Here is a 15,346-nt window from a genome sequence, read left to right on the forward strand (position 1 = left end):
ATAATACAATGATGTGCATAAATGGTTATTCAACAGATAAAGCAAAATAACAAAATAAGCATCACAAATGCAAGCACAACGAAATGGATGGTAGCTTGATAAGAGCTAAAACATCATTTAAAGTAAATCTGAACATTTATGAAAATAAAACAAAGTTGAATTAAGGCTTTTTGATAGCTCATTGTTTATTCATTGACTTGCTCCATAAGTTTCACGGTCACCCATTATGCTACATTGAAGTATATAAAATTAAGGTTAAATAATTATTCATGTGCCTTCAGAAAAAATGCTTACCTTAATGCTATGGAAGACATGATACAAGAATCATATTAACGCCATACCCATTTAAGTAAAAGATAGTGCATTTACTCGGGTCTAAGATACATTATTGAATGTTTTGGAATAAATCAAAATTTCAATGCCAAAACAAGAGTTCATTTGGCAACAATGAAGTTAATGTGTTTGCAAAATTATTTTTAGAAAAAACTGAGCTAATTCGTTTGGCAACAATGAAGTTGATGTGTTTACCAAATTATTTATAGAAAAAGCTGAGCTAATGGTCAAGTAGATTGGCACACATGATAAAGAAAACTGAATGTAAAACTTATCTTCTATACCAAAGATGTAGATATACCATTTCAATATCTATAAAGACTCAACAGCAAGTTGCATAAACAGATTGGATCAGGGGTAGATCAGAGACGGTTAAAGATTGTCAAAATAATATCACTGATATTAACTTTAAAAAGCACAATCATGAAGCAGCTAGAACAAGTTACATATAAATCTGGTAATACCAATAATTAAATAGATGGCTTCCAAGGGATAAGATAATGCTTGAAGATTTTCTATGCATTATTTCACTTCAGAAATGGTGTAATAAACATATTTTAAACAGCTCCAATATGTGAGGAGAAGCTGCACAGCTTAAGACTTCTATAGTGATCCCCTTTCTACACCACTAGAAACATTGTGTTATTGCACATCGCAGAATACAATTATTAGTTTATTGTCATAAGTGCCATAAGAGATGCTAGGTGTAGAATACAAGAAGAACCAACACCATAAACAATATAACCAAAAATACAATCATCATTATCTGTCCCTTCGCTCCTGCTTTCTTCATCACAAGACCTACCTTCCTCTGCATTGCAAAGAGTTGTGAATTAGAAATCAAAAAAATGAATATTTTGGGTTGAACCAAAAAAGAGGATTGCTTGATTCAGTAACGAGAATCTACAAGTAGCCTCTAACTGCTCCTTTATCACCAATCTACTATATGTACACTCTTTAGATATATTCCCTTTCAACTCCTGATTGACTATTATTTGTCACAACACTGAACAGAATATTCATGTACTTTGCGTATAGCTCTTAACATGTCAGTTTCACTCTTTTTTGTCGAATTGTCTACTCATTTTAGAAATATTGAAAAAAGGACAAGGGTAATAGGACAAGGGTAAACCATGTTCCTTACAATGCACCAAGAATTTCATGAACACTAGATTTGATTTAAGGCATCTTTCTTTCAATGAAAAACAAATAAGCAAACAGAGAAATCTCAAACTAACTTGAACAAAGTCGAGCCTATTTGATGTTTTATCCATATCTTGATCAAGTTCCTCCAAAAGCTTTTCCTGCAGAAAATGTTTATATAGCCATACATGAGTAGTCTGTGATTAAAATATAAACACTTCTCAAATATCAGTGAACTAACTACTCTTTAGGAAATCATTATAAAAAATTGTAATCAGTTGCATCCGTTTAATTCATTAAATTTCCATAATTGAAATTTAAATCTGAACAAAAATTACCTGTCCCATGAGTTCTTCATGTATCGTGAGACCAACACCGCCAAGCCTCTCCACGCTTGCACTGAGCTCATCTAACTCTTGATCTTGTTCCCTAAACAAGAAGTGAACATGAAAATGATAGGACATACTAATCAAGCATGATGATTTAATACAAATGATTAACTAGCATTTAAAACAAAGCACTAAAAAGGTATAAGAAATTAAAATTGCAGATGTCCAGAACAATGGATGGAGCCTGTGCTGAAAGCAAACTTCGCTGACATGATCAGATTTTAACCATATTATCTTATCTTGATAGTGTAAATTCCCGAAAAGAAAACTATTTATTTTAACTCTTTGAAGTTTATATTTTCAAGGAAAAACATATCTTACTTAATCAATAGTACTTGTCTGTCCGTTTCTGATGTAATAAAATCATCATTATCTGGATTCATAGCTTGATTTGGTTTAGCACCTGTGTGATCATTTGGTAACCTTAAAAGTTCTCGCCTGGTGCCATTTGATCTGATATTAGCTGAGTAATTCTGCCCCAGGGATTTCTCCATGTCTGCTTTCACAGTTTTTCTGAGTTTCTCCATCTAAGGGTACAAGCAAAATTGTGCGTTAATATAAATTAATGTAGCCATCTTGATTGCAGAAAAACATATCACAAGAAAAGATACTTTTTGCTTCATATTCTTTTTGCTCTACTTCCTATTAAAGATGAAAAACAATAAAACATGTATCTTACAAGGATCCTTCAGACCATGAATTCCGAAATAATATTGAAAAATGAGTCAAGACTCAATAACATAGCTTACAAGCATACTTCAGATGATGAATTTAGACAGAATAATGAAAAATCAATCTTAATAACTACAGTCTAAGTGAAAGCAAGAAATTAAAAAAGAAAAACCTGATTACGAGTTGACGCTGTCCATCTCCTGCGCTTCTCGAGCTCAACTTCATCAATGCTAAACCGCACAGGATCTTTTTCTGCCACGGCAATGGCCCTATCAAGCTCGTCTACCTTCCCACCAAAAACCAAGCTCCTCAAGAAATGAAGTCTAAACAAATTTAAGTGATTAAAAATCCATCTTGGAGGAGATATGCGATATACTAAGCACTCCCCCCCAAAAATACAAAATCTAAAACTACAAACACATGCAACAATACCTACAATAATTAAGCATTCATTCAATTAAAATAACACCCAACCAGACAACCTTAACAGAAATGTTGTTACTCAACGTAAATAAAAATATTGAATTTGATTTCCTATTCCAAGATAAACTTCAAATGTGCATGTTGCAGTTATCATGTGTGCATCCATATAGTAAATGAAAATATAGAAATGCTATAGAAACATATTACCTGCCATTCAATGCTTTCACATCCTGCTAGCAACTCATTCGCAAGACGTCCCCGCTCACCTGATCTTGGCAAAAGTTGTTCATATCTTCTGAATGTAGCTTGCAACTTGTCCACCTTTTTTTTTTAAAAAGTTGGTTATAAGTACATTAAACTAAATAAACAAAAAAACTTCCATTTTCTTTTCATAGAAATGTAATTATAGAAATGCAGCTTTGCATGTAACCAGTCATCAGCAACACATCTATGAAGGAATATTACAGAGCTCTGGAAAAAAGTTACTAGATGAAGGTTAAGAAAGAGAAAGAAATCTTAAAACTCAAAATTTAAAGCCCAAAAAAGGATCAAAACTCAACCAGAGAAATTAATAAAAAAGAAGTTAATAAACAAAGAAAGAAAGAAAGAACTAATTGAAAAAAACACTCGCATGCACAAACGGACAGAAATATAACATCAACAGGAAAAGTCTGTAGCATTTCTAATTCCCTGGAAGCTTTCTACAAATTGGGGATTTTGAGAATACCCGATGACCTGGAACTACAATTGTCTCCAACATTAATAAGGGCACATAGCTTATTTTTAGCAGATATCGTACAGTTGAGTGAGTTAGGTCACTACGGCATCAAATAAGCAAGGTTGCATGAAGGGTAGGTAATAGCTTGATGTGTAAGCTATATAGAAAATTAAAAGGTCTTGAATGAATTGTTGTGTGGCATTATTTTTTTCCTTCTCATTGCAATTTATATGGAGGTAGAGCTTATGAAGTGTGCAATGCTTGGGGGTTCCATTGCACCCTTGCACACTGTGAGCAGAAGGGGCAATCTGTGAATTTCCAGCTATAAATGAAACTGAATTACCCTTGTTTGACTCTTTTCTTGTTTTCACATATCCATTTAATAAATTGGTTAGATTTCCACATAGATTGATGTAGCATTTATAGCAGAATCCAATGTGATGATGGTGTTGATAATGTTGCTAAGAATATTGAACTGTTTGGTATGACAAAGAAAGGTCAAGATAGATAAGCCAAAGTTGAGAATGATAAAAGAAGTCATGTTCAAATCAAATGAGGATGAAGAAGATGGAATGAATGTTACTGTGAACGTGACAAAAGAAGGTGAAGGAGTAAATGATTGTGAATCCATTAAGGAGAGTTTGTGACAAAAAAATACTTGAAAGGAATAGTGAAAGACAAACTGGTAAGCATTTATTTAATGTTTTGAATAACAATAGTGTGATGGAAGGAAGATCTGAAAGTTTAGGGATGGTTCAAATACAGAACAAAGAAGAATGTAACTATGGAAGTCATGTAAGAATACAAAAATAATAATAACTAAGATAGTAGTTAATAGTACGAGTGCAAATGAAGATGTTAAAGTCAAAAAAGTTGAAGTCAGATGTGATTGTGGTAACACAAGTGTCACAGATGAAGAATAAGTTAAGTGAGTGAATGCAGAAGTCAAGGAAGCAGACAAAAGATTGCTGAAGAGAAATTGAAATCATTGAGAATCAAAAGATTGGAGATTGTGGAATAGTCCAAGATGAAGAAATATTGATGGAAAATCTGAATGATGAAGAGGTTTTGAAGAAAGATTGGAAAGATGAATCTAGTGATGTTGTAGAGAAGGTAAATTTGAATCTTTTGGCAAGTAAGATCTTAATGCAAGGAACAATATTTGGGAGATGATAAGATAGTGTCGAGAATCTATGACAGATCATTACAAGAGAAAAGACATATATTATTGAAGATAGTGTATGCATGTTAGAAGACATGAAGGATGAAATAAGTCAAGAAGATGGAGCAAGTGTATTTCCTAAAGGGATGTCAAAATTGGAAAAGAAACAGTAGTTGTTGGTAAGATAAACAAGATGGTGGACAAAAGTGAGAGGTAGAAAAGACAGTTTAAGTGCCAGTATATCTACGTAGACAAGTGAATATACAATTTGCAAAAAAGAAATCTGAAAGCAAGTTAAAAAATTGAAATAAAGTACTAATGCAGAACTTTGGTAAATTAAACTAAATAATGATGAGTTTGAGAGTGGTTAGGAGGCATTGTATAGAGTTGTAGAATGCATTGGAGAGGGATTTGAGGGGAGACCAATGCACATGAAGGATTTAGAAAAAATTGGAGGTTGGCACGAGGAAATGCAGAACATTTGCAAAATGATATTGCCGTTTGTATTAGAATAATTAATTCTTTTAGTCAGTTACCTTTTTAGTGGTTCTATTAATGGTCATTTAGTTAGTCATTTAGCTTTTTAGTTCGTCATCTTAGGTGTCAACTTATTTAGCGTTTTAGTTTGTTTAGTCTTTTAAGTGCAACTGCTGCTTCTTTTATAAGAACGCATAGTTTGCTTTTTAGTAAATAGCTTTTTAGTTTTATTTAGCATTTTAAACGTTTTAGCTTCATGTTGAAGCTTTAGTTTAACAGTTAGTTCTTTTTAAAACACAATCTTGTAATTCCTTTATATATGGTTGTATATTCGTAATTAATTCATCCGATTATTCAAAGATCATTCGATTATTTTTCATGGTATCAAAGCAGGTCGATGGGCTTTTTCAGTTTGAAGTTAATTGTATGAAGGGCATCTGGAGGAAGAAGCAAAACAAAACCATATATGGTGGAGATGCACGAAACACAAGTAAATCAATTAGAGGAAGCAAGGAAGTTGACTGGCAAAATTCAACAGAAGTTGGATAACTAGGGAAATGACTCCCTCATGTACATTGATCTCCCCTTAAATCTCTCTCCAATGCATTCTACAACTCCATACAATGTCTCCTAACCACTCTCAAACTCGTCATTATTTAGTTTAAATTATCATGGAAGGAGAGTTTAATGTACTAATGCAGAACTTAGTGGTAATTTAAACTAAATAATGATGAGTTTGAGAGTGGTTAGGAGGCAATGTATAGAGTTGTAGAATGCAGTGGAGAGAGATTTGAGGGGAGACCAATGCACATGAGAGATACAGCAAAAATTGGAGGTTGGCACGAGGAAATGCAGAACATTTGCAAAAAGATATTGTTGTTTAGAGTTAATTGTATGAAGGGCATCTGGAGGAAGATGCAAACAAAACCATATATGGTGAAGGTTGACAAAACACAAGTAAATCAATTTGAGGAAGCAAGGAAGTTGACAGGCAAATTTCAACAGAAGTTGGATAACCAGGGAAATGACAGTATGAGATCCCTATTGAGGGATAGAAGTTAAGGGAGAATAAATATAAGGAAAGGTAGAAGTAATTTAGAAGAGAAGACAGGTGATAGCACATACCACATTAACAGAGTAAGTGATATGAATGTAAAAGAAGCAGAAATTGAATCGTATTTATGGAACATAAGAGTAGATGATACTGTTGTATTTACATCAAGATAAGATCAGAATAATGGACGGTGGTAGAGACACCACCATTGAAACTGATTTGCTTAATTATATTTGGGACAATAATGGAAACCACAAAAGTGCAAATGACAGAAGATAGTATTGATGAAGACAGAGGAATGGAAAAAATTTTAAAAAGAGAAATGCTGGAAGAAGTTAAAATTGTTGTGATAAATTCTGATGGATGAACAGAGGTATAAGAAAGCTGAAATGGTTAAGACAGAATTAGTATAAAATGTCAAAAAATAAGGTTGGAGAAATTGATGGAAGAAAGTACACAAAATATGTTAGTGAGGATTGATGAAAGATGCTGCAGAATAGAAAGGGTCATTTACTTGAGTAAAGTGAAGATCACAATCTGCAAATAAAGCAGTTCAAACTGATTGAGCACTTTATGCTGTAAGAAGATGAGATTGAAGATAAGAAGGATAAGTGCGAAAGATGGGCTAACAGATGTTCAGCACCTGACTGTAATAGCGAAAATGACAGAAGTAAAAGAGCAGGTGATAAAGATGGAAGTTGAAAATCAGAGACAAGTTCAGTATGGCGTGAACTTGAAGGAACAAAAGCAGAATGAAAGAAGTAATGAAGTTGCAAAGAAAGATGCAAATACAGATGCAAGGCAACTGCAGAAAAGGAAATGATTGGTGGAAGTGGGTGGTATGCATCCTAGTTCTTGGTTTTGGAATTGATAGAGGTGAAAAGAGATGTGCAGAATTAATTCCAGAAGCCTATTCATGTGTTGAGGGTACGTTGTGGTTAGTTTACTAGCCTAAAGAGTTGTTCTCTCACCCAGCCCTTATTTGTGAGCACTGAGCTCACAAGTCGCTTACCTAGGATGTCTAATGTAAGAGCATCCCAAGCTTACAAGCAGTCTTGCATCAACCAAAATATTTCTTTTCTCTTTGTATTGTGTTTTCAGTTCTTAGTTCACTAGTCATTTTCATTTGTAGCAGTTGAGTTTTCTAGACACAATCATCAATTGTGCATGCAGAAATGCAGACAAAATCATCTGGGCTGTAGAGCATACAAATCAGATCATCATTAAATTTTGACGAAAGCATTAACAGAGCCTTCAGAGCATGTCCGCATGTTCATTTTGTATTTCATGCCTTATTTTATGAGATGGCTTGCCAGTTCAACTTAAGGAGGTCTATAGGATGTGCACCATGATATCGAGCCTTGTCCTGTAGGATAATCATTTGAAAGGCCTTATTGGTCCATGGTGGGTCATGGTTAAAACTTAAAGCCATACTAAATAATATTTCTTGTTTTAAGCCTCCTGTCCAATATCCACTATAAAAGGAAGTTAAATTCATTAAGAAAGTACAGCAGAGGGCAACAAGAGATGTGAGGACCAAGTTGTATCTAAAAAAAGCAGCTTAGGAAGCTAGCATCTAGAGCTGCATTCATGTTTTGTTCTTGATTTCTATTGCAATCTATGACAGGGATCTAATCTGATTGTAAGCCCTAGCAGCAGAAACTATTGATGTACTTCCCCTTGGGACATAATAGTATGCCGACGTGCATTATTTTTGTATGATTATGTTAATATTTGAGTTTTCTTGTCCATTTATTGAAAGTGGCTGTACTAAGGATGCATCGCTGGGTAGTCTTTCATTAGACCCTCCATCCATGATTGCATGAGTACAATACTTTAGGGTGTGCCCTGGAAACTATGTTTCATTTTCTTGCTAGGAGCATAGAGTAGTTCCCTGAGACTAGGCTAGCTTTGTGTGTTGTAAATGACAAATGCAAACTCAACAGTTCTTGACATGATTTCTGTCTCCCGAGGGAATCATTCTACAACCTCTGTTTCAAGTCTCAGAAATGATATATACAACTGGAACAAATCTTTTCAGTCTGCTATTAAAAAGTGTCTAGTGCAACTGGACAAAAAGACGTGAACCTAATCCAGTTCCTGACATGAAAACTCAACAGTCCTAAATAACGTCTCAGACCATTAAATTATATGCTGTTATTCATGTTAATTACAAATCTTGACCATGAATGTGGGGCAGCAATCACAATTTAAGTTCAATATTACTGAAATTGCAGCTATCCTGGCACAACAATCAACATCACAAGTTTTTGTCGTAATATATGGTGCAACCTCTAATGTAGTAAGACATTTACACAAAGTCCTGCATTGTACTTATAAGGTTTCAAGTCTCAGAAATGATATATACAACTGGAACAAATCTTTTCAGTCTGCTATTAAAAAGTGTCTAGTGCAACTTGACAAAAAGATTAATGAACCTAATCCAGTTCTTGACATGATTTCTGTCTCCTGAGGGAATCATTCGACAACCTCTGTGTAGCTAGAACAACTGCAGCAATCTATTTCATACCCATATAATATATCATATGAAATCCATCCATACCAAATGGTCCATATCATAATAGCTATCCTCATACAAAAATGAAGCACAAGATACTAAAAAAAGTGACACACATCATTGTAAAAAATGTTTAGGATAAAAGAAAATTTTCTTTACAAGCAAATATCCCAAAGCATTTAGAACACCTTTCGTATGGAATTTTAAATTAATCTATTTAGCATCAATTGAGGCCAGGTAAAGAGTTGATCAACATTGACCCACACTGTCCAAAAAAACTGAAACAAGTATTTTGTTCAATTTGAAAGTGTTTTGCTACTAAGGTCCGTAATATATTAGGGCTTTTTTAAGGCCCCAATACATCAATTATTACATGCTGGTAAATGCACCACACAGGGAGAATTAACATTGACCCACTCTGTCCAAAAAAATTGAAACAATTGTTTTTGTTCAACCTGAAACTATTTTGGTACTATGGTTCATGATATATTAAGGCTTTCCAGAAGGCCCCAATACATCAGTTGTTGCATGCTGTAGTAGATACACAACAGAGAGTGTGAATCAACATTGACCCCTTCTGTCCAAAAGGAAAATGAATCAAGTGTTTTTGCTAAAGTTGAAAGTGTTTTAATACTATGTTAAATGTTTCATAATATCAAGGCTTTTCTGAAGGCTTCAATACATCTGTTATTGCATGCTGTAGTATATACAGACATTGAAACAAGGTTTCAAGCTTATCTAAATTTTTCAATTGCTGGGCTGTCCTCTATGACTGTTGATCTAAGCTCCATCCACCAATTCAAAAAGAGGGCATTACCTGAAAAGGAAATTGTAAAGACTTAATTGAGCGTTTCCTTAGGCATGTGTTTCATTTAGATAGATAAGAAGGAAAAAGGATCTTTGCATGAAAGCATAGGTAAAAATAATGCTTCATGATGTAAATGATAATTGGAGGATGCCTAATAGGACATGTACCACAAGACAAAGATTTTACTGTACAACATATCCACATAAAATTCAAACTTAATCTTGAAGCTTTCTGCAGTTTGTGCTATAAATTAAATGCAATAGAGTTTATCTTTATCAGTTGTGTTATTGCCATCAATGATAAAGAGATTGCTTCTACAGGAGACTTATACTACTGTAGGCATCTCACAGTAAATGGTGGCAGCACCAATAAACATTAAGTGTTATGAATGGTCTCCTCCATTTGCTTCTGTCAATGATGTGATCAAGAGTCTTCAATCACTCCGACACTTTCATTAATTGTTCAGTGATATATAGCAATGGAGCCCCGCTCCACCTGATGCAGAGTGTAGCTGAGGATAGCTCCTCTTTGGAAAAATGTTAGCAGCACTCTTTTGAGTAACATTTGGCTTTCTATCTAGCCAAGCAGTTTGTTTGTGTTTACAAAACAAGGTCTATAAGCTAAATGTTAGTTTGTGTTTACAAAACAAGGATTTCTGATGGGAAAAAAACATCACATGTTGCAGTATTCTGAGCTTCTGCGAGTGTTCTTTGCCATAAACTTTCAGTTTAATATTATAACATAATGATATATGATATAATGGTGTAAGTTTGTAACAACTGGCTATCCTACTAAGCATTTTTTATTTTTGGATGAAAAGCCATCAGTGTAATTTCAGTCATTGTCTCTTTCCAAGTTATGGATAGCATAACTGATCAAGTTTGCCCTGAATATGAAAATTTTCAATGATTTTCCAACTAATTTAGAACTTGGAGTAGAGATGTGACTATTATCAAATCCTTTCAGGCTGGCTAACAAATCAAGAAAACACAAGAAAGATTTGTTCTTTTGCCATGATAAGGACAACAATGAACAAAGGCTTTTAAGATTTGTACAGCCAAATCATTCATTGATTTTGGTAACATTAAGGGAATATGAATACTTTATCAATAGGATTAAAACCATTGTGAGAACATAACCCAATTGCCCTCCAACAATAGACATTCATACTTTGTCAACGACCCACCAAGATCACAAATCAGATAATTAACCAGAGAGGTAAAATTAAGAAGAAAAAAACAAGAGATCATATCTCATTTGGCAATTACAACTTAAACTTACAGAATCTTGAATCTCCTCCTTGACAATATAGAATGGATCCTCAGCTGCAGACATTCTTCACTCTCCCACCCAAACACACCTGCACTTAACCTCATTAGAAGAGAATAATTCTGACTCCATCTATATTCTGGAAGCTATTCTGTAGGAAAATATAAACTTCATCATTTGAATAAAAACGAGACAATAAAATTAGAAATATTTTTTTGATAGTAAGGCGTTTATTAAATAATTCACAAGAAGCACAAGATGACATCATATATAAACATATTCTGTACAGGGATTGATAACCTATTTGTCAGTACTGATGAACAATTCCAACAAAATTACAATACACGCTAAATTAAAGAAAATTAAAAAAAAAACTAACATTTATTAGTGAAAAGATACGTAGGGCAAACTATACCTATTTAAGTTCATCTGACTCAATTCATTTGATTTTTCAAAAGTCACAGTAGGTACAGTAATTTGTTCTGCATAGAGGTGACTTTCTAAGTATAGCTGAGTTAGGTGACGAGAATGATGAAAGAACACTTACACTTGTGTCTGTATCTGGTAAAGTCCTTCAGAGACTGCTAGGCTGCACCAAGCAGGAATGCATAGATCTGTCAGAGATCAAACATAATCACATTACTGAAGGAAATTATTATATTCTAAATCCTTACGCATAAAACACTTGTAGCTAGGCATTGGCTCTTTATCTCTAAAGACTAGCACAGCTGAAAATAGCATTTACTGGTCTAACCATTTAGAAGAAACTAAAACCTACGTTGCCCAACTAGAAACCCTGGCAAAGCCTTAAAATACCTCTGTAAAAAAATTAACGAATATGCATCAATCCTATTAAAAGTAAATTTAACACGTATATAAGCCATCCAAAACTTTCACAGACTAGAGATGGTTCTGCAAATCAAACAAATGTACATAACCTCCACTAAAAAATTAGCAAAAAGACCCATTAGATGTTTAAAATCCATCAGCCACGTCTAGTTTTAATACACAGGGCATAGAAACGATATAGATCGCAAGCCAAAAACTGCAACAATATAATTCTTTGGCATGAGAAATATGTGTCCATCATCCAAAACATTAGGTGAAATCCATAATATTTATTATAAAAAAGGAAAAACTTACGCTCACAAATACTAAGCAAGAATTCAAGCTATCATTAACAATTCAACACAAAAACTCTATATCTCATTAAGCTGTTAGAAAGAATTAGAAAATCTATTCCATAAATAAAGAGGAAAAGAACAGATCTTGGGGACATACCAAACGATCGCAGCATTCAAATTATACTTAAGGCATTTAATGTTATGTGCCCTGCATTTCAACCAAAATAGCGCAATCATTCGCAACAATTTCTGGTTAACTGAAGTCCTACCCTCTGTATAGGGATGAAATCAAGAGCAAAGATAGTTCCAGCATATTTATTTTGAAATATACGTGCACTAATCTAGATGTCTGTTTGACTATACTTCCTACACCAACCCTTTTGACAGAAACAGTCATAATTTTTAAAACAAATATCTAACCTCCACATGTGACAATCGAAACGCCCCAATGGTAGTCTTGAAACGCCCGATCTCCACTGTTCGCTTTCTTCTGCACAAATTTTACCTCAATTATACCGCCAATCGCCGTAGTAAGAAGCTTTGGTAAGAGGTGGATCTAGACTCCACAGATGGGGTTTGTAGCAGCTAACACAGCTGGTTCAATGTAATTTCTTATAATAAAAGAAAATGAAAATAAATGCATTCACCGCAATTAAATTGAATAAATAATTAACAATTAAGTTATGTGTGAAAGCCTATAACGTTAATCAAATTCAATGTATAAACATATGATAAATTAATATAGATAAATTAAAGTGGTAATTGGGACTAGATAATTGAATAACGATATAAGTATAAAAGGGATTTTTTTAAGTATAGTTTTAGGAATGATGGAGAAAGACAAATTTGATGTCTCCTTGAAAATGAATTATTTAGGTTTGTATTTTATTTTTAAATTATATTAGATTGTAAATGTTGTGAAGGGTTAAATCTACAAATCTAGGTTGTTTATAAGATCACAACTATAATCTATAATCCATGAACCTGATATATACATTTTCACACTTGTTATTCAATTTACCTCGAAGTTTACTCTTTGTTAATTGTTGAGGAATAATGCTATTGAAAAATATCTTAAGGAATTTGTCAAATTGTTAGGGTCAAATTCTCTTAGATCAACCCCTAGAAAGATTGAATTCACAGTAATGGAAATGATTCAAGACATCAATCTTGAGTAATGCAAATTCACTAGAATGATGATGCAAATTTAAGTACTTTTTAGTGCTCCAAATTCAAAAATTCTTGGAATGATATGTGAATGATAGACAAATAAAACTCAAACTTGACTCGACCAAATGAAGAAATAATGCACATTGAATGCCTTTGAGTACCACTATATGGCAATAATGACATAAAACATGTACCAAGCTGACTCGTGGTATGAAAGAAATAAACTAGAATTGACAAAATCTTGAATTAGAAATTTTAATTTTAAGGGTTAGTTCCACGAACATGGGATTGATCCTACAATCACAACATTGATATGAGATAAGAGAATAGTGACGTTGAGATGGGAAATAAATGTCTAAATATAGTGGGTGTGATAAATGTCAAATGTGAACAAGTGTGTGAATGATAACTTAGGGATTTTCATTGTGTATTACAAGTGTTGCCTCTATTCTTTGGATTTCATTCTCCTTCGAAGTTATAGTTTGGGTCGATGATCCCTTAGCCTTTAGACATGAAAATCTTATCAATTTTGTATTACGTACCATGAATAAATTCAAATCCAACCAAAAGTTGGAAAATATCTAAGATTTAATGGTTACTAACATAACTATGAGGATCAACCCATTCTTGTCATCAATCCTAGTTTGATTGTAAATCATGTGTTGTATCTTTTAAATCATTTCTAATTTGTAAGTTTATAGGATCAAAGTCTTGTTTCATTTCTTAGAGAGTTGGGCTCATTGAACTTGTTAACCCAGGGGGACAAGGAGAGTATCCTTGCCATGAATGGAATTTTTGGTGATTTTTCAAGAATAGTCAATCAAAATATGATCTTCAAAAGAGGCCATTATTTTTGCAATAAAGAAAGTTTATCCATTGAACCTTGTTATGTGGGCTTGATCCTATGGAGGAGATTCCTGTTGGGTGAAAATTTTGTACATCTGGGGGATGTGCAAAATTATGGTTTCAACCATAGTGTGTGAGTGTAAAACTCTCCTAATTTAGGGAAGGCTCCCCCTATCTATAAACTAAACTAATAAAATATGGGTGAGACAATAGTCTTTCTTCTTCTTTCAAGAAAAACTATATTATTTTCTCTTCATAGAAAAGTAACAGCAATTGGAAATCAATAACAGCAACAAATTATAAAGTAAAATGAGAGAGAGGAAATGAAGTTTCCTAAAAGCACAAATACTTTTGTCACCTCCTCTGGGACAGAAAAATAATATCAAGCACAAAGTCTTGAATATGTGCAATCCTATCTACCCTTCTATAATGATAACTTTAAGAACAAGTGCAATGTATAGCAGCATAAAGTCTGCAAATATAATGCACTCTGAAACTACTTTAAATGGGAATTATTACAAGCACAATGTCTTGCAACACTTCTCAACTTCAAATCGCAAACTTAAGACTAGTTTCACCCTCAATATCTGCAACACAAAGTCTGCAATTATTTGGAGTGAAGTTATTTTTAACAGCCTTCCAAAATCTCAAATAAGCACAAAGGTATATCCCAAAATGACACAAGAACACAATGGGAACAAAGCAAGATTTCAATAAAAAATCTGAAATCCCACACTTCTTTATATTACTCAAAAGATGACAATTTACAACTATAAAGCTCAAAGTCTTTATGAGTATAAAATCTTGTAGAGTTTACATTCTTTCCAAAAAGATAAAATAATACTATAGGCCTCCCAATTATTTATAGGAGAAGAGGCTTGAAAAAAAGAAGGGAGAATTCCAACTAGCTTAGACCTATTCAACAACTAACTAAGACTTATTCAAAATTATAAGTCTTATTCTAAATTGACTTGTAATTGGTTTACTTGTAATTACAAAAGTGCAAGTGATGAGTTAACTTGCAATTACAAAGTTGTTTTTGCATGTAAACTTGTCTAAAAGAAAACTACAATTTAACAATTCTGAAATTAAAATTGTCAAAGACACTTATGTAGCAACATGTTTAGCCATGTATTCTTCAAATTTCTAGATGATTCATTGCAACTCATCAGGGTTTGGCTCATGGGTATTCTTAGCAACAACAACTGTCTTGATAATAACATCACAACAACTGAGAATT

General features: G+C 33.4%; 1 protein-coding gene across 3 annotated transcripts; it reads right to left on the minus strand.

Annotated features, from left to right (window-relative positions):
* Positions 1–710: 710 nt before the first annotated feature.
* LOC131026900 (syntaxin-61) lies at positions 711–12,702 on the minus strand. Of its 3 annotated transcripts, none has more exons than XM_057956911.2 (10): positions 12,511–12,702; positions 12,248–12,298; positions 11,514–11,555; positions 10,979–11,057; positions 3,168–3,281; positions 2,710–2,823; positions 2,187–2,392; positions 1,815–1,905; positions 1,572–1,637; positions 711–1,144 (listed from the first exon to the last, which is right to left on the minus strand). In XM_057956911.2, the coding sequence occupies exons 4-10, from the start codon at positions 11,030–11,032 to the stop codon at positions 1,034–1,036; spliced, it is 756 nt and encodes a 251-aa protein (XP_057812894.1). In that variant the 5' UTR covers positions 11,033–11,057; positions 11,514–11,555; positions 12,248–12,298; positions 12,511–12,702; the 3' UTR covers positions 711–1,033. The 3 variants fall into 3 exon arrangements, with proteins under 3 accessions (XP_057812894.1, XP_057812891.1, XP_057812893.1); XM_057956908.2 differs by having other exon boundaries at positions 11,514–11,580; XM_057956910.2 differs by lacking the exon at positions 12,248–12,298 and having other exon boundaries at positions 11,514–11,580.
* Between the last annotated feature and the right edge of the window lie 2,644 nt (positions 12,703–15,346).

Source organism: Cryptomeria japonica, chromosome 1 (assembly GCF_030272615.1).
Source record: "Cryptomeria japonica chromosome 1, Sugi_1.0, whole genome shotgun sequence".
Lineage (NCBI taxonomy): Eukaryota > Viridiplantae > Streptophyta > Pinopsida > Cupressales > Cupressaceae > Cryptomeria > Cryptomeria japonica.